This window comes from Taeniopygia guttata, chromosome 2, assembly GCF_048771995.1.
Source record: "Taeniopygia guttata chromosome 2, bTaeGut7.mat, whole genome shotgun sequence".
Taxonomy (NCBI): domain Eukaryota; kingdom Metazoa; phylum Chordata; class Aves; order Passeriformes; family Estrildidae; genus Taeniopygia; species Taeniopygia guttata.
In genome coordinates this window covers 4,919,160-4,937,749 of record NC_133026.1, presented here as the reverse complement: position 1 = coordinate 4,937,749, position 18,590 = coordinate 4,919,160, and the positions used below count along the sequence as shown (strand labels likewise).

The 18,590-nt window shown below is 47.6% G+C and overlaps 2 protein-coding genes across 3 annotated transcripts in view; both read right to left on the bottom strand.

Moving 5' to 3' along the window:
* Positions 1 to 1,124: 1,124 nt before the first annotated feature.
* Positions 1,125 to 8,685, bottom strand: LOC100220756 (solute carrier family 22 member 13). The gene is made up of 10 exons (XM_030264213.4): positions 7,758 to 8,685; positions 6,746 to 6,849; positions 6,254 to 6,408; positions 5,752 to 5,920; positions 5,202 to 5,322; positions 4,537 to 4,631; positions 4,017 to 4,231; positions 3,442 to 3,550; positions 3,133 to 3,343; positions 1,125 to 2,678 (listed from the first exon to the last, which is right to left on the bottom strand). The coding sequence occupies exons 1-10, from the start codon at positions 8,127 to 8,129 to the stop codon at positions 2,583 to 2,585; spliced, it is 1,647 nt and encodes a 548-aa protein (XP_030120073.4). The 5' UTR covers positions 8,130 to 8,685; the 3' UTR covers positions 1,125 to 2,582.
* Positions 8,686 to 9,470: 785 nt separating this feature from the next.
* OXSR1 (oxidative stress responsive kinase 1) overlaps positions 9,471 to 18,590 on the bottom strand; it is an 87,367-nt gene continuing 78,247 nt past the window's right edge. For both annotated transcript variants that reach the window (XM_072925286.1, XM_032746594.3), the window contains 7 exons: positions 18,530 to 18,565; positions 16,733 to 16,945; positions 15,196 to 15,272; positions 14,284 to 14,336; positions 13,897 to 13,965; positions 12,961 to 13,025; positions 9,471 to 12,119 (listed from right to left, as the gene is read on the bottom strand). In XM_072925286.1, the coding sequence (XP_072781387.1) occupies positions 12,045 to 12,119; positions 12,961 to 13,025; positions 13,897 to 13,965; positions 14,284 to 14,336; positions 15,196 to 15,272; positions 16,733 to 16,945; positions 18,530 to 18,565 (588 nt within the window). In that variant the 3' untranslated portion in view covers positions 9,471 to 12,044. The remainder of the gene's footprint in view (positions 12,120 to 12,960; positions 13,026 to 13,896; positions 13,966 to 14,283; positions 14,337 to 15,195; positions 15,273 to 16,732; positions 16,946 to 18,529; positions 18,566 to 18,590) is intronic.

Sequence of the window (18,590 nt, the reverse complement as noted above, 5' to 3'; positions counted from 1 at the left end):
GAGGGATTGAAGAACCTCTTCTCTGAGGAAAGGCTGAGAGAGTTTGGATTGTTCTGCCTGAAGAAGAGAAGGCCCCTAAGGGAGACCTTAGAACCCCTTCTATTGCCTTGAGGGGCTCCAGGAGAGCTGGAGAGGGTCTTGGGACAAGAGCATGGAGTGACAGGACAAGGTGGAATGGCTTAAAACTGACAGAGGGGAGATACAGATTGAATGTTAGGAAGAAATTCTTCCCTGTGAGGGTGGTGATGTCCTGGCACAGGTTGCCCAGAGAAGCTGTAGCTGCCTGTCCTAGGGTGGCTTTATGATGCTTGTACCCCAACCATCTCTTCTGTTTATGCTGGATATTAAGTTCTGCACCTTTAGAGTGGTTCTGAGAGCAAAGGAGGGGAGAAGAAGCTCAGTTTGTTATCAGAGGCTGCACTTGCTTCCCCACAACCTTCTCCTGGACTGTGTTGTCTGCAGCACAGGCAGTGGGAGAGAGCTCTCCTTTGCTTTTAGTTAGCTGAGAGTTAGCTGAGGCAGAAATGTTCCCTGGGCTGTGGCTTTCCTTTCTTTTTTTTTTTTTTTTTTTTGGATCTCTTCAGTCTTTCCCTGGACTGAAAACCCAGAAAAACACCAGGAGCTCACACCTATACCCCACCGGGGCCCAGGATATGGCATTTTCCAGAGCTGGAAGGACTGATAACAGACTGAGTGAGGCAAGCTACACCCCACAAAAAGTTCTTTCTAAATTTGCCATCTCTTCAGAACAGCAAGAGGTATTATTGTTTAAAATTATTCATTTTTTATGCTTGTGAACACTTTGTTTAAAAAACAGGGGTTTTTCCACTTTCCGCCAAGGAAATCTTTTCCTGAACCAGTTGGGGGAAAGGCCACTTGAATCTGCTTTCTAGAGGGACCCCTTTGGAAGTTTCCTCCCAAATTTGTCCCAAACCATGACATTGCCCCGTCCCTGGAAGTGTCCAAGGCCAAGTTGGATGTGGCTTGGAGTAACCTGGGATAGTGAAGGGAGGGATTGGAACGAGATGATCTTTAAGGTCCCTTCCCACCCAAACCACTTCAAGATTCCATGAAATGGATCTTCAGTCCACTTAAGGCACAAATGAGCTGGAAGGAGAAGTACATCAGCTGTGCTTGGATGCCTTTATTTACGAAATGAGTTAAAACAGAGAGTCTCAGAGTACAATTTCCAAGGAGGTTCCTTCAATAACTGTACATTTGGCTCCAAGCTCTTCCCTCAGCCTTTACCTTCAAGGCCTTGTTTTCCATAAAAGCCTGAAGGAAGCACTCCCCAGCCTTTTCCAAGGAAAGGACAAAGGACTGACCTCCCTTGTTCTCAGGGTGCTGAAGATGAGCACCACAGCAAATCCTCTGAAAAGCAATGCCAGAGAGAAAATGGCCCCACAGCCGGTCCCTCCTGGCAGGACAATGTCACATGGCACTGGTTTTATCCAAAACTCTGTCTTGATCACACTGAATATCCAAGAGGTACTTTGGTCCATGGAAAATGGTTCTCTCCATTTAGGCATGACAATGGAGAGAAGAAATACTCTGGTTGAACATTTCTTGACACTACCAGAAAAAAAAAAACTTTGAGCTATACAGACAAAGATGAAGAACCACCATGTGCAACTCCCACTTCTTCTGTACCTATCCAGTGGGAAAAGAAAGTTGGACTGAGAGGCATGAGATAATATGAAGGGAAGCACAGGAAAACCACATTTTTTTCTTCACAGTATAAGACAAAAGCGGTCCTAAATCTTTTAAAGACAAAATGGATCCAGCAAAACAGGAATAGATTAGAACAGAGTAGAAAAGACTTAACATTTCCCAGAAAGATTTTAACTTTTTTCTAAGAGACCAACTTCCACAACACCCCTCAGTGTCCTGGAATGGACAAATCAATTTGGCCCCACACTGCAGCCCAAGAGAACCATTTTCCATGCCCAAACCATCATGACAGGCATCAAATCAAAGCCACTAGCACTGAAGGGAAAATTCTGCTGCCTCTTAAACGTCCTTGCTCTCTGCATTCTGTTTCTTCCATCACTTTTTTTTTTTTTTCTCAGCTGAATATCCCAAATTTAAAAAAAAAAAAAAAAGGAGTGTTTTTATGAAAGAACAGGCTGATCTTGCTAGACAGTCACAATAAATCACTCCTTGCAAGTGTGAGATTATTTTCAGTGCTGCATCTGCTTCAGCTCTCCTGTTAGTGAGCCCAGTTCTCTCTTGCAAGTTTATCCAATGCTCTAGTGTGTGCCTCGCTGGACAAAGTTTAGTCTCACCTTCTTGGAGACATAACAGGAAAAACAAAGAGGAAGTTTCTCCATTCTAATTCTTGATTTCTTTCTTTTTTCCCTGAAGTAAAAAGCAGCTAATTTTCTCTGGTGAGAACACTGTTGGACACCAGTAATAGCCTGCAGTGCCTGAGGACAAGCTACAGAGGGAGATACAGGAAGGCAAAAAAGACAAGGAAACCCAAGAATTGGCAAAGGTGGTGTCCTGTGGCGGAGAGACCCTGCCTGTCCTCAGTGCCCACACAGCACTGGGCTGCCTTTATCCACAGCCACCTGCAGCCCCAGCTAGAAGTATGTGGTCTTCGTGCTCTCGTTGTCCTGGCCACTACCTTTTCCTTTCACTGGCCCATTCTGAGAGCCGCTGGTGGCATTTTCGCAGACCTGGTGGAAGGGAAAAGGGTGTGAAAGCAATGAAAGGTGTGTGAGGAGCTGATGGCAGCTGTCCCTGAGACAAGCAGCCTTCAGCAACTTCCTCACTGCTCCTGTGGACAACCTTCTCCCAGCAAGACAACAAATTGGGGTGCAATTCCACCTGGTCCCATGGGCAATGAGGGCTGGGAGCTATGGGAGGGTGAAAGCCAGAGGTTGTGGCTACAAGGCACCAGCGTTTCCCTGAGGAGGGCAGAGGGAGGAAGGATAGAACTAGCTGTTCTATCCCATGGACAGAAATGAAGGGATGACCTCCACATGCAGGATTATGGGGTCTCCTCCCCTCCCTCCACAGTGGGACAGCCCCACTCCACGCCCTCCCACCTCTGTAACTCCTACAGAAACCCCCAGCACATGCAACACTGGCTGCCCACCCCCTACCCCACAGGCAGCGCCAGGGACCCACCTGAGCCGGGGGGTGGCCGTCCCCTGTGCCATCTGCCAGGTCGGTGCCGCAGGTCTCGGGGAGCAGGACACAGAGCAGCCCCCCCAGCACGGGGCCGCTCCCGAAGATGGCCATGGGGATGGCCCGGTGGTACTGCCCCAGGAGACGGACCAGCGGGGCCAGGATCCCGGCCACCCGTGCCGACATGGAGCACAGCCCCAAGCCCGTCTGCCTGTGGGAGCATGGGCAGGGTCAGCACCCCCGGGCCACCACGGGGACAAGTGGGCTCCTGCTCCATCAGCACTGCTCTGATGTGTGGGGAGAGCTCACCTGACAACCGTGGGGAAGAGCTCGGCGGCATAGACGTAGGAGGTGGAGAAGGAGGCTGAGGCAGCAAACTTGCCAATGGTGGCCAGCACGGTGGTTGCCACAGGCTGGTCTGAGGGGAGGAGAAGACACAGCTGCTGTGGGATGGGGGAGGGCTCAGCACCACTCACGGATGGAGGTTGGGGATGGCAGGGACAACTGTGTGACCTGCAGGGAGCCATCGGCTCTGACAGGGTCTGAGCATGGACCAGGCTGCTCTGGCCTGATGGCCACTTTCAGTGAACTCTGCATCCATCATCTCACTTCCCCAGGGATTAATTTTCCCAGAGCACAGCTCTGTTGACAGACGGCCCACTGGACTCAGCTCTGCCCTCTGCTATCACCATCAGCAAGAAAAAATTTGATTTTTTGGAATGGGCCCTGTGGGTTCAACCTGTTAAATGAGGACACAGTCAGCTCAGGCCTAGAGGGATGTGAGCCACCCTGGCTGGGAGGACAGAACCAGCAAGGGAAGGGTTGGGGCTCTGTGCCTCCCTGTCCCAGAGGATGTCCTCTCCGTGTGGGACGAGGTCGTTCACCTTCAGGGATGCTGGTGATGATCAGACACACCAGGCCACTCAGCACCAGGAGAACAGCCTGCGTTTTCCTCCTCCCGAACCTCTGCAGCGTGAAGATACAACCAACACGGGCTGGGATTTCCACTGCTCCAAAGGCCAGCTGAGTCAGGTAGATGTCCAGGCCAAAATTTGTCACGTTCAGACTCAGCCCGTAGTAGACAAAGCTGTTCACAAACCTGAAAGCCAGGCAGGATGGCACTGAGCAGGTATCAGCTATGAGGAAATGGAGCATTGATCTCCAGTGACATTTTGACCAAGCCACAGCATTTCCAAGGAGATGTAAAACCAGAGGAATACCACAGGCCTGTCAAAGCTGGAAATGCTGTAACCTTTCCTACAAAGCATCTTAAACAGCCAGGAAGCAGAAACACCCTTCAAATAACACACAACCCCACAAGATTAATTTCTGGATAACTAATTGTCAATCCCTTCTTTTCTTTCACCTAAAAGTTTGGGAAGAATGCACCAGGGAATGGCTTACCAGGCAAACAACATGATTAAAGTCACGTTCCGCATGTGCTGCTTCCTAAAGAGATCCAGGAAACTTCCAGACTTGACCTCTTTCTCAGGCTTCAACTTCCAAACACAGAAAGTCAAAGAGTCAGAGCAGGAAAAGGAAGCCCGTGTCCAGCTCCTTTTCCACCTGCAGTCCATGGAAAGCCACGGAGGGGCAGGTCTGTGACCCCAGTGCTCTGGGAGGGAGGGCAGCCCCACTGTGCTCTGGGTGCCCAGCACAGGGGTGGGGACTGAGAGGTCCCTCAGGATGAACATCTCCCCAGTGGAGGAACTCTGTGATCAGCAAGGAGGGAACTCCCCTTCAGGCATTTCTGCATGGAAACCCACAGACTAAGCAGAGACTGTGCTCATCAGTCACACTCCCGGAATCCCCACAGGAGAAAAGCCAGGCAAGCATTTCAGTCCCTCCCACATGCCCAGGTGTGCCCCAGGAAGCTCCAGGCTGAGCCTCAGCAGAAGCTGGGCCTCTTCCCTGACCTCGTCCCTGTGGAGCTCAGCTGGAGCTGGAGTCCCCCCCAGGCCATGCCCAGACCACCCCCAGTGGGAATGGAGAGATGTTCTGGGATGAGCTGAGCTGCAGGGGCTGCTGCAAGGCCCAGGGCAGTGTCTGGGGACAGGAACCCCCAGTACCTGCTCCAGGAGCTCTGCTGGGAGGCTGCGCTTGTTGGTGGCCGCCGCCTTCTGCAGCAGCTTCTTGGCTTCCTCGATCCTGCCCTTGGTCACCAGCCAGCGAGCTGACTCTGGGAGCACCCTGCCAGGAGAGGAGGCCAGGACATGCTGCTGTGTCCTGCTGAGCTCCCCCACAGCCCCTTTCTCTGGCAGCACGTCCAGCAAGCCTTGGCCACCACAGAATCAGATCCCGGCACCACAGAATCGTCTGCAATGGAAGGGACCCACAAGGATCATCAAGCCCTACTCTAAAGTGAATGGCCCATGGGATCAATGGGTCTAAACACCCTAAATTTAGGCTCCAAAGGCTACGTTTGGAGACCTGAAACAATGCAGCTGCTGCTCTCAGCAGCCCAGTGCCCAGGGAGACGTGCTGAGCTCTGCAGAGCTCCTCCAGCACCCGCACTCCAAGGGGAAAGACCCAGCTTGGTTCTGAGCTGCTGCCTCCTCCTCACTCACACCCCTCACACTGCTGGCATTTCTGCAGGAGCTCTGTCCACATCCTACTTACCCGATGAAGAAGAAAAAAGCAAATATAGGAACAGATCCTGCAATCTCCAGCAGCCTCCAGTTGCGAATCCCGTAACTCAAACCAGCCAAAATCATCTGCCCGATGGCGAAACAGCAGTGAGAAGTGAGCACTGCCTTTGGCCGGGAGGAGACACCGATCCATTCTGTAGCTGAAAGGAAGAAGGAAGGCTCAGAGTCATCCAAATTATTTCCCCTGAGGCAAACTGGTGTTTCCATGGAGAAGAATTATTCGGAGGTGAGGATTAGACTGACCTCCTGTGCTGGAACACTGTCCCCTTGCCCTCCTCTGAGCACTGGCTGGAGAGAGATGCTCCCCAGAGCTCTGACTGAGGGCTGAGAAGTTGCCAGAGTACCAAAGGACAGTGAAGATCAAGACCTGTCCTCACCATGGTGTTTTTCTAGCCAAACACGAATATTTTTATTTTTTTGAAGACTTTTGTATTGCATCTTGAGATGCCCCAGGGCAAGGGCATCCTACTCACCTAAGGCCAGTATTGTCATGGTGATTCCTGACACGGAGGCCCCCACAACACACCTGAAGGCCATGTACACATAGAAATGGGGCACAAAGGCAATTCCCAGCCCAAACAAGCCCTGGAGGAAGATGGAGATCAGAATGACTGGCCGGCGGCCGATCCTGGGGAGAAACAGGGAAGACACAATCGATGTGTGGAGAGACCCCATGGAGATGGCAAAGAGCCCAGCAGGTTATACAGTGATTTTTATCACCCTGAGAAGGCTCAGAGTAGACTGTGGGGTGACAAGCAAAGCCCTGTACACACATGCTGTATCTGTCTCCCTTCCCCTCCCTGTGTGGCCATGTCCTCATGGGACCTGAGGACTTTGGTCAGGGTCCCGGTAGTGAGAAGAGGTAACAAAATGCAGAGGGTGCACAGTCCAGACAGGCTCACACTACCCGGTCAGTGCTGTGCTGGCTTTGCACAGAGCCTGGGCAGAGGGCTGTGGCTCCTCACCTGTCACTCAGAGGCCCAAAGATCAGGGATCCCAGGAGCAGCCCTGCCATGTAGATGGCCTGGGCAATGTCATTGAGGTCCTTCCTGTCACACACCAGGTCAAACTGGAGAAAGGAGAAACAGATGCTTTGGTATTCCTTCTTCCAAGGATGTGAATCCCCACAGCACGCACAGGGCATGCAAGTCAGAGGTGGGACAAACCCTTAGGGCACTCAGTGAGGTCCCTCTCCCATGCACTGGGACTGCAGGAGTCCCCCTTGTCCAGCCCAGCCAACCCAGGGGAGCCTCCTGGTCAGCAAATTTTGCTTTAGGTGAACTTGGGGACAGGAGCAGCAGCTTGCTTCCTGCCAGACCACCTGAGCTCCCAGAGGAGAAAGGATGCAGTGCTGATTCCTGGGACAAGCAGTTTCTGTTAAAGAAATGTCCTGCAATTGCCAGCCTCCAGAGGACATCAGTGGAAACAGTGACATAGGAAGGATCAGAGAACCATAAAATGGTTTGGGTTGGAAGGGACATTAAAGATCATTTAATTTGAACTCTCTTGCCATGGGTAGGGCACCTTACAAAAGACCTGGCCTTGGACTCTTCTAGGGATGGGACAGTCACAGCTTCTCTGGGCAACCTGTGCCAGGGCTTTACATCCCTCACAGAGAAGAATTTCTTCCTAATATTTAATCTAAACCTACTCTCCTTTATCTTAATTTAGCATCTTTCTCAGCTAATAGTTGTGATGTTGTGGGCTGGACTAGACGACTTTTAAAGGATCCTTCTGAGCCGAACCATTCCATGATATTAAAGTGGAAAGGTTAACTCCTGTATGCAGAGAGATGGGGAAACCCAGGAGGAGGAGATCCTTCCAGAAGTGATTCATTCCCCCACTGGCACCTCTGTCACAGCCCACACCCCCTCCAGGAGCACACCTGCTGTAAATCCCAACTGCACCACGGTCAGGCACCAGCTCTGGGTGCCTCATCCCTTCCCCATCCCAGCAGAGCAAGCAGCAAGTACAGACCTCGGTCAGCAGGGAGGGTGGCTGTTCTGAGGGGTACACCCAGCCACTGCTGCACTTCTGCGTGTCGTTCAGGCCGTGGGCCAGGATGGCATCGAGCTCCCAGTCCACCGGGGAGAACATGGAGCAGCGCTGGAACTGCCCGTCCGCGCCGCGGGGCACGGTGAGGTTCAGCTGCTCTTCCTCCGTCAGGTTGGGGCCCACGGTGCGGATCCAGCTGGTGTCACAGTGGTGAGGCACTTCCACAGCCATGAAAAGCTGGCAGAACTGGTGGAAAGCCACACTGAGGCAAGGGATCACGGAGAGCAGCACCAGGCATTTCTGGAATCGCCCAAAATCACCAACTGCTTTCAAAATTTCCCCGACACCTGACATTGGTGGCTGTGTCTGGGACAGGACAGTGCTGGGACAGACTTCTCAGAGGGCTGGAATTAATGTTTAAACCTCAGATAAGCTCTGCAGTCATAGGCAGTCACTATAAGTACACCATGTAATATATTAATCATCCCTGTGCCACCCACAAACATCCAGTGCTGGCTGGAGCAGAAGGACCCCTGCTCCAGGGAACCTGGGCCACCCCCTCTGCCAGGGCCAGGCGGCATGGACAGGGAACAGACTCTTCTCCACAAGGACTACAAGAGCTGCAATTGCTGAACCACTCAGGAATGCCACGTTCAGAGGGGCCAAAATGAGCCCAGCAGTGACGCAGAGCTGAGAGCAGCCCAGAAGAATAAAGGTAATTATGTCAATGCATGGGCAGAACCAGAGATGAGGAGGAGCAGCCAGTTCATTGTGATTCCAGGGGATGGGAGCTGCCATCTCTTTCATCTTTTGCAGCTTCCCTGTGCATCACAAGCAAGCCAGGCACAGGATGTCCCTTCCCAGCAGCTGTGGGCCACCCTGCAGGCTGCTGGGGGCTAAATATGGGGAGGGCTTGGAGAAATTTGACACAGGGCAATGGTGCTTGAGGGCAAAATGCCTAAAATGATCACCGAGAATGTCGAGTTCAGCACTGCTCAGCTCATCCCTCATGTAGCTAAAGCATTTGCTTGGGGTTCCTTTGAGATGTCCAGGAGGTACCCAAAAGCCACCTGGATACTCCTGCTGCCCTCAGATCCATGAGAAGGGCATTGTAAAGCATGCTGGAAAACAGACCATGGGTTTGTTGCATCATGCCCCACTGGGGTTCACCAGGGCACCCACAAAGAACAATTACTGTGGAGGAGGGCACTTCATGCTCTCACCACTTGTCAGGGTATAAATCCTCTCAGTTTCACACCAGCCTGTGCCATCCTGAGGCATTCCTAGACAGGGGAAGCTCATTCCCAGTTGCACAGGGCATGCAGAGCTTGGAGCAAACCTCTCAGCTGCAGACAAGCTCTCAGGGCAGCATCCTGCATGCCTTCCTGGCTCCATTTCCGACACAACTCCTGCAGAGATGCACTTGTGGAATGGTTTGGGTCAGAAGGCACCTTAAAACTCATCCAGTTCCACGTCTGCCATGGGCAGGGACACCTCCCACCAGACCACGTTACTCAGAGCCCCATCCAGCCTGGACTTGATCTCCCTTTCCCCACTGAGTCTTCCTTAGGCTGTCAAACCTCCCACCACCCCAAACAGAAACGTCCCAGGGGTTGCAGGCACCACTCAGACAAACCCCTTCCTCAAGACACATCAACCGACCCAGTGACAAGGAAACCACACATCAAACACCTGGCAATGGACAATTTGTTCTTTATTGATTAAAAATTAGACACATGCAGTAAAATACAAAGTCCAAAAAAGGAAAAAAAGCCTGACTATTTTACATCTTTCATTATAATCTACAATACACCAAAGTTGTGAAGAGGATCCATTTTCATTAACAGAGCATTGTCCTTAAAAGTAGGAACTAACTTAAAATTTCCACCTGCTTCCAGGTTCAGATCAGAAATTTGCACAAAACCCAAATTCTTAATGACACTGGAAAACAATTATGAACAGCATTGGCACTTACTGGAACAACATCAGAAAGACAGTTGTCTAGCACTGTAATAGCCCAAGTAAATATTTTGGATCCCTACCCAAAAGATCTGGAGATCCATAGAGCAAAACCCATCAGCTTCTTCCTCACTTATTTTCTCCATTAAAGAACTACGAAACCTTGGGTTAGTGTGAGCTCAAGCTCTCTAAGTCCTGGCTTTGGGAAAATGGGGAATAACAATAAATAGATGCTGCATTGTTCCATTTGAGCAGTTTGAGTCCTAACCTTCCTCAGCACCAGTACACAAATGAATGAGGAGGTCCCCAGGGCATGCAGGCAGAGGGAAAATAATACTGTACCACAACTACCTTGTCTCTGTATCCTAAAGGCTCCCAACACATCCACACTGAGCACAGGGTGACGGGAAAATCAAGGTGCCAGCCTGCTCTTCCCAAGCCAACAAGCTCAGTGGGGGACACTGTGGGGAGTGCTTTGTGTCAGGCAACAGGGAATGGTGCCAACAAACAGCTGCCACCACCAACTCCCTGCCATCGGGCACTTGCTTCCTGGGCTGGAGAGAGCATCAGCTCAGCACCCCAGGATGATCTCGCTCCCCAGTTCTCATCTTCCTCTCCCTCCCCTTCACACTCACCAGCCATAGGGCTACAAATAGCCCATGGGGACACACCCAATATCCACCCAGAGGCTACAAGCAACAGGGGCGGTCAAAAAAGAACATGCACAATTCAGGAAGCTTCCACAGCTGCTCATAGAGAACAAAATATAAATACAGATTGTTCATCTGAAGACTTGGACATTTAAAAAAAAAAAAAAAAAAGGAAACAGAACAAAAGTCCTAATTGAACCTAGTCATTCCGCTCTGTTTCTGCATTGTTTGTGTCTGATGGAAACAAAGCTCGTTTCCACCTGCATGTTAAATTACAGACTTACAACCTCTGTGTAGAAAACACTCCAGAGCCAAGAGCAGTTACAAAGGCCAACTGTGAAACAGTAGGAAAAAAAAAAGAGTCAACACCATTTATTATTCACATATTGCATTACAAGTGTCTCTTATCAAACTCAGAGCATAATTTATATTATTCATGTAGAAACTCAACTTCAACAGCACATGGAAAGAAAAGCTAAATACATGTGTGACAGGGGTGCAGTGACATCCTGATCAAACGCCGAGGCTTGGGCTGACGCGCAGCCCGACGACCCAAGGGACTGAGTGCAGGAGGGACAAACCCAGCGCCCGCTTTGCCCAGCACAGCCACTCTACTGGTGATTCTTTATTGCTGTAAAACACAACAGGGATGGTTCCACGGGTACCAGCTTGCAAAGGACTGGGGAACACGTTGGGAGGCCAGCCAGGCATGACCAAACTGGGTTTCAGGGACACTTGGAAGTGCGTCTGTTCCAAAGGCAGAGTGACATAGATCTCCTCTCCCTGTGACCATGGATATCGTGTTCAGCATCTGAAAGACCAGTTTCCAGGCAGCAATGCCTCCCTGGTCTGCTTCAAGAACAGACTATGTCTAAGATGCAGAATGAAAGCAGCATGAAGGACTGCTGAATGTAAATTAAAAGGTTCAGCCCTCATGCCATGCCTGGCACTCATGTGGAGAGAACCAAAATGATAAAGAAAAAAGAAAAAAATTAAGGCAGTTTACATAGGGAAGCTGACTTCTAACACCTCAAAGTCAAAGAACTTCTCCAAAACACAAACACAAGGGAAGGAAGTTCTCCCTCCTGTGGGTTAATACTCTGCTTGCTTTCTCAGGTGCAAGCATTCAAACCAGTTTTAAAACACACAGCCAAAGAGAAGCAGATTTCTCAGCATTCCAGGTGACCCAAACAACGTGTACATTGGTGTTTCAGATAGAAGGAGAAGCAGGTAAAGAACAAACAAAAAAAAATCCGTTCAGTATTAAAACTTGTGCAAAAACAGCAAGTGAAAAAGAATGAAACCACATGTAAGCAAACACTTAGGCAAGATCATCAGAGCAGTGGAACCCCCTGCTTCGTACTCAGTAGTATTTTTCTTTAAAGTAAGGCAATAATAAAATGAACATGCAGGCAATGACGTGTTGGGTCTGCATGTTTGAGATGACAGATACAAAAACATGAGAGTTGTTTACAAAAGGTGTAAACGTCATCGGTAATTTCAGGAAGGTTTGTGATCCTATTAAGGAAAATGTTAAAGCTTCTAGGAAGGGGGCTGGAGTTCAATTCTTTGGCAGTAGTGGTTTTTTTTAGGCTAACAGAAGCATTACGAATATGCACATGTGGGTTCTCTGTTGGGAAACATCTCCTGGATCCAATGTTTAGCTGATGCTGAGCTGTGCAAATCCTATAAGTTTGCCATCATCCGGAATTTCTGAGCCATCAACACCAGATGCCTGAAACAGGGAACAGAGATCCAAATAGCAACACACATGCTCTGCCTTCCAGCAGAAACCACAAGCAGGTGTATCAGACATGGTGGGGGGGGAAGCAGACACCGGACAGCTTTGCACTGCATTCAGCAGCTTGCACTACCCAAAGTCAAAATTGAGTGCTTTTGTATTTTTGCTTTTTTTTTTTTTAAGATATGAAGGGCTGGGACTGAAGTTTTGCCAATGTCCGCTCCAACTAGACATTATATGTGCTGTAACTGGGGTAAAACAAGTGAAAATTCCTTACAGGAAGAGTAAAAAATAAGAGCACTTATAGCTTCACTCCCAATAACCTGATTAAGCCTTTGCTTTGCCACTGTAACTCCCCCTGAATTTCACCACCTCAAAGATTCACCTGCTCTACTCATAGTTTTGGATCTCTTCTTTGACCCATCACTCTTTTATTTTCCATTTTTCTTTTTAATTTCTCCATTTCCTCCACAGGGACAATGTATCTGGACCCTCCCTCATTCTCTTCCTCTAAGAAAGGAGTCTGTGGCAATCCTTAGCCCATCCACCTGCCTTGAAATATTTCTGCAAGTGCACATCCCAAGCCCCAAAATACCCCTCTGCAACATTTACATATATTAATTAGCACATCATCTCATGCTTATTTATCCCAGGTGCTGCTCAGAGGATACAAGCAGGTAGTCTGCAGTACCTATAGTTACACAACCAGTAAAAAGCTTTGGGAAAGAAGGGAGGATTTAGAGTGCATACATCAGACGCCTGCAGTAAACATCTACATGCAATGCCTTCTCCTTGCAAGGGACAACTTGATCAATTAGGGAACAGGAATAAATACCAGTCTGAAAGTGATGGATCTGTTTGCCTGGGGCTCTTCCACAATTTTCTGCAAATTAGCTGCAACTGAAATCACACAGACACAAAGAAAATGGGCAGATATTAGGCAAGCTGGAGAAAAACATCCCAAACTCATTAGTCCTCTTTCTATTACTTCACAAACTTTGAATTCTTACACTGATAAGGATAAGTTTAGGTCTCAATTAGACTCAGTCTACTTAAACCTAAAGCTTTGAACTGTGAAAATGCTGTTATTGTTCCTACATTACTCTTTCAGGGGTAGTTATTTTCCCCAGGATGTGATGGGATCAATAGTAATAAATGCTCAAGGCACCTGGCAATCCAGCTAATTTTGCACTAGCAGCTTCCCTGTGTACAAGGAACAGCTTTGTTGCTGCAGTTGGAATACACAGGCAGTGCTGACAGTTTCAAACTCTCACTTGCTGCACAGAAGGATTCATTTATTTAGCAAACTGATGTTTGAGGCAGCTGTTCCCCCCACACAACTCGTGCTGCTGCCCCAGGGCACGTGCAACTCACACTTCCTTCCCCAGCCCTAATTAAACCCAAAAAGCCTGGCTGATTCCAGTCCCAGAGCTCTCCTGCACAGGACCTGTGAGCAGGACAGGCTTGTGCAGCAGTTTGGTGATGTATCTCTGTCAGATGATAGTGATTTGGTTAATGCATCAATTAGACTTCATTCTGCATTACAAGGAACATTTGCTTCACAATGTTACCAACTAAATCATCTTCTTGTGAACTGGGGGCAACCTACATGTTGGCACAGAACTGTCACCAGAATTGACAGCAGTTGTGCAGGGCCACTGGGGTAGAGACAAGGCCAGAGGAAACTTGCCCATCACTCACTAACTAGGTAATTTTTAACATGCAGAAAATGACTGAAATGGTTAGAGCAGAAAAAATAATTTGTAATTACCTATTACCAGATCTCTGCCATCAACAAGACCTGCTGAAATGAGCTCCTGAGACACACCATCTGCAGTATCTGTTGGGGAAAAACCCAAGAGCCATCACCACAGAGCAGAAATTGGCCAGCTGGTGAAGGCACCACACAGAAACCTGAAGGTGCTTGTACAAACCAAATAGCAGAGGTGCCCTTTACAAAAGACACAGATCAGGGTGCACACCAGGTGCTGTGAATTCACTGAAGGACTGCACTTTAGCCATATCCATGAGTTTTACAGCAGTGCTCCAAGCCCAACCACAACAAGCCCTTCAGGAAGGCACTGTGGACAGACACACAACAACACAACGCCAAACACAAAACCTCCCCTTCACTCACTAGAATTTCCCACCAGCTCACCTTTCCCTGGGGTGAATTCAAACCGAATATCATGGAGCTCTTTATTTGAATTCCTGTGGAAAGAAGAGAATTTTATATAAAGAGAAACCATTTCATGGCATAATAGGTGGCCAAAAGATAGTGTTGTCATTGAATAATCAGCCTGAGAGTTCATTGCATTCTATCCCCTCAAAGGGAGAAACTCATCCCCTGGATGTGCATGTGGAAGCAGCACAGTCTGTCTCCCTGCCTGACAGGGCCTGGGCCAGTGTCACCTCTCTGCTACAAGGCCATGCTGTTCCACTGTCTCAACTCATACCCCTCAGCAGAGATATCCTTGGAGCACATGTTTCAGAGGAGGGAGTGCTCACTGCTGCAGATGCACACACATTATGGAAGTGATGCTCAGAATCCCCACTCCAATGCCTACCAACAACCAGAATGCCTCCAGAGATGAGAGGCAGGCTCTTTTAATGAGAAACAGCAGTGTGTGTAATGAGTGTAGAAAGATTCTTTTTTCTGCCTGTTTCCAGTGACAGAGCAGAATCCACTCCCTGAACTGGGTAAAAGCTCTTCGCTTTCAGGCTGACGTCTGAAGTTGTGCATGAAGATTAAGATGGTCCAGCACAAGGCCAGAACCCCTGGATCCCTGAATCCTTTTAGGGAACCCAGCTATCTCCTCTTTCCCACTCCAGAGAGTTTAGCAATATTTACACAAATATCAAAACCTCTTTCAATACAGGATTTGCCAAACTGATGTGGATGTGATAAACTGCTTTTCCAAGTTGCAGTTTCAGAAGAGCAGGTGAAATCCAAGCTGACACACACTTAACCACCACCCTATTAATTAGCAGGTATTTTAATTAGAAGAGTGCCAGTGGGCCTCTCTACAAAGGCTGATGTTAACAGAATAGGTCAGTTTTGTGCCCTTACCTTAACCTTAATACAAGGTTGATGGGGACTCTCACATCTTCCTGTACCGGAGCTGCAGCAGGGGCTGCAGGTGGGGCCTGCAACAGGTTTACATAATTTTAAGGCAGGTTAATAATAAAATTAAAATTAGAGCTAACCTTGATCAACTACAGATATAAGTAAAAGTTGACTCATCACTGGAATCATGGCACTACACTGAGAAAGATAACAGGCCAATGAACCAGGAAAAGTTCACACTTAAACAGGAGGGTCTCTGCAATTGCCTTGGAAAGAGTAAAAGCTACACAACTTTGAGAAATGCCAAAATGTCAGGAGACTTCAGAAGTGCTAAATGTAAAATGACTACTTGCTTTGCATTAAAACTTAAGGGTTTTGGATATTCCTGACAGCTTCAAGACCTCCTGTTTTAATCCCTGCCCCAAACATCTGATTTAAAAACCTGATACAACTGTATCAGGAAAAAAATTGAATTGGCAGATCAGCATGTACTCTCAGTTACCTTTTCTTCCCATGAAATCAAAGACTTTAAGAACATCTAGCAGCAATTTTATAGCTGCCTATTTTCAATTCTAAATTACTTCTGAATAACTACTGGAACATGTAATCAAATAATTTCATATTGGTTAGCACCAGATTTCCAATAGGGATGATCCAGGAGTTGCCCTGCACTTGTTACAGCACTTGTGAAATTTCCAGTACAGAGTCAAGTGTTATTCAATCTCCAGCAAAAAGACCCAAATAAAATGGAGAGGGGTCAGTCACCTGCACTGCCCATGCTGAGGCAAGGGTTTTGTACTTGCAGGAACAAGACAGACACAACACCAGGCTGATAATTTAAGCACAGAAGTCTCGACCAAGTGTTTTTTATCTAGATTACTTGTTTTTTTCACAAGAGAAAAGGAAAATAACACTTTGTTAAACACTTTGTAAAACTAGCATTTTACTCCAAGGTGCTTTTGGCTAATCAATGCAGCTCAGAGCTTCTGATCACAACATGGTTTCTGTTGAAACAGAAAACCACCAGGTTACTGAAAACAAACATGGGTTTATGGAGAAACCCAGAGCTCTCAAAACAGTCACCACTGAGCAACAAGAGCCAGAGAGCCATAAAGAATAACACACTGACACAGAGAGCTGTGAGGAAGAACATATGTAGGGTTATAAAAAAGAGCATATTGACACTAAGAGCTATACAGAAGAACACACTGACACAAGTTCATGAAGTTCAGCTTAGGACAGGCTACCAAAAAATAAGACAATGGGCAACAGATATGCTGCTAGTGCATATCCCAACTGTCACTGACACCAACACTGCTCCAGCCTTCACTGCTGCTGGTGCTTCAATTGCTGCATAAAATTCAGAGATTAAATACTAGCCTTTTTAAGGAGATTTGAAGGGGGTTGATTTAAGTATCAAATCTATTTTAACGCTGCCAATAATACGTCAAACTTCCACTGTTTCAGATTGCTGTGGCACACCTGGATGGAACAGCTAAGGGCAAACCTGAAAGCTGGCAGGAAGGGTGTCTGCTCTTACCTGGGCTGCTGCTGCTGCTGCTGCTGGGGCTGCTGCTGCTGCTGCTGGGGCTGCTGCTGGGGCTGCTGCTGGGGCTGCTGGAGGAGCCTGGCTGGGTGGAGGTACAGCAGTTGGAGGTTGTGCAGGTGCTTGTCCTGCAGCCTGAGGTAGTTCAGTAGGTGCCTGTGCTGGAGCATTGAGTGAAGGACCTGGAGGCTCAGCTGATGGAAACAGCTGCAAGCAAAAATGAGTTTTAGTGAGAAAGGGAACTCAAAGAGTTGTGATTCAAGCATCAGCTTTTCCCAGAAGTGCCTGTCTGCCACATAAATCACTTAGCTAAGTTCAGTGCCAAGGGCATTCCTGGGCCTCCAGGACATTAATGCTGATCCCAAGTTGGTGTTCAGGGGTTTAAGGTGTCCTTATGTCCAGGGACCCATTCTGTCCTGACATTTGCAAGTTTTACTCACCAGGAAACCAAGACACCAGCACAGCTGTGGATCTTGGACAAAAATTACACTCTGTGGCAAGGCTGCATGTACACAGATATATCCAGCTGGGATGAGGGCACCCTCTCAGTCTCCCTCTTCCCTGGAATCTGAGTGCTATTTGTATTTTGAAGTAGCCATGCCCTCAGAGCAGAGCAGCCCTGCTTTGACTTGTAGTTCCTTTCAGAGAACAAACCCCAGCAAAGAAGTGAGATAACTATTGACAACTGAGCCTTTCACCAAGCAAATGTCAGAGTAATTTGGGTATCAATGGAAAGTGAATTCAGAGTTCTTCAAATCATGCTAGAGAAGATTTAGGATTGGACTTTATTTTAGTCTCTAGCAAAAAACAAATCCAACCAATCAAAAAAAAATCCATATGAAATTAATTGGAGGGTGGGGAAAAGAGCTAAATGGAAATTTAATCTCTTCTTTACCTCTTGTTATTCAGTAGAGATAAATCAATTTTGGCATGGGAGTCAAAGAACTGTCAGCTTGATGGCACTTCAGTGTGCCCTCCAGCTTACTCTGGCAGGTTGTAGGAAATATAAATCACCTTCAATGCTGGAAACCTGGACAGGAGACTTCCAATGGGAAAATTAATCCCAAATGAATTCTGGTTTTTAGCTTTTTTTTTTAATTTAGCATTTATGTCAAATTACAGTGCCAGAAATGTAGTCTTTCTCAAAATCTCCCTTTAGAAACACTTCTTGAAAACAAATGAAGGAAGAACACGACAGCCCAACCCAAGACTAATTTCTAGGAGACAGCTCTGTTTATCTTTCAACACAGGTAGGGAAAAGACAGACATAGCACAGTGTCTGGCAGATAAGTTGTCCCTATCACTGAAAGATGAAACATACTAATATTCCTAATGTAACACACAGTTCAGAACTGAAGAAAGACGATAAATTGCAATTTAAGTTGCATTTGCTATTAAATACTACTACAGAATTCTTTCACAGTTCTGAGCACAGGTTCCAAACCAGAGAATTAGACAATGCAAACCAGACATCCTGAAGTTGTGTTCTGATGGGTTTGTGTGGTTTGGGTTTTTTTTTTTAAGGAGGAAATGAGAACACAGTTGTTTTGCTCAGATTATTCTTGTGACCAATTTATTACCTTGCAACAAACAGACTTTTGTCACAGCAAGCTGACAAGACATACAACAGACTTACCTCAAGAAGAGCTCTTGGCATTACACAGCCAAGGATTCCTTTTATAGTGAGTTCTTCAAACAGAACTCAGCTAGATACTGGCTTCTACTTCACACAATATTGCTTTCAAAGGCTAATAAAGCAAGTTCCTTGAAACATTTGCAATTATAACTTACCTCGGAATTCTGTACAGGTTCTTTCACTCTGGGAGACTAAAAAAAAGAGAAAAATATGTCA

Bases quoted from the DNA above. Each gene is read 5' to 3' on its own strand.
- LOC100220756 (XM_030264213.4), bottom strand. From the start codon at position 8,129: ATGTCAGGTGTCGGGGAAATTTTGAAAGCAGTTGGTGATTTTGGGCGA. The intron at 6,409-6,745 runs GTGAGGAGCCAC...GTTTCTCCCCAG, and splicing joins TTTGGGCCTCTGAGTGACAG to GATCGGCCGCCGGCCAGTCA. The intron at 5,323-5,751 runs GTAAGTAGGATG...CTCTCCTGGCAG, and splicing joins GCTTTTTTCTTCTTCATCGG to GGTGCTCCCAGAGTCAGCTC.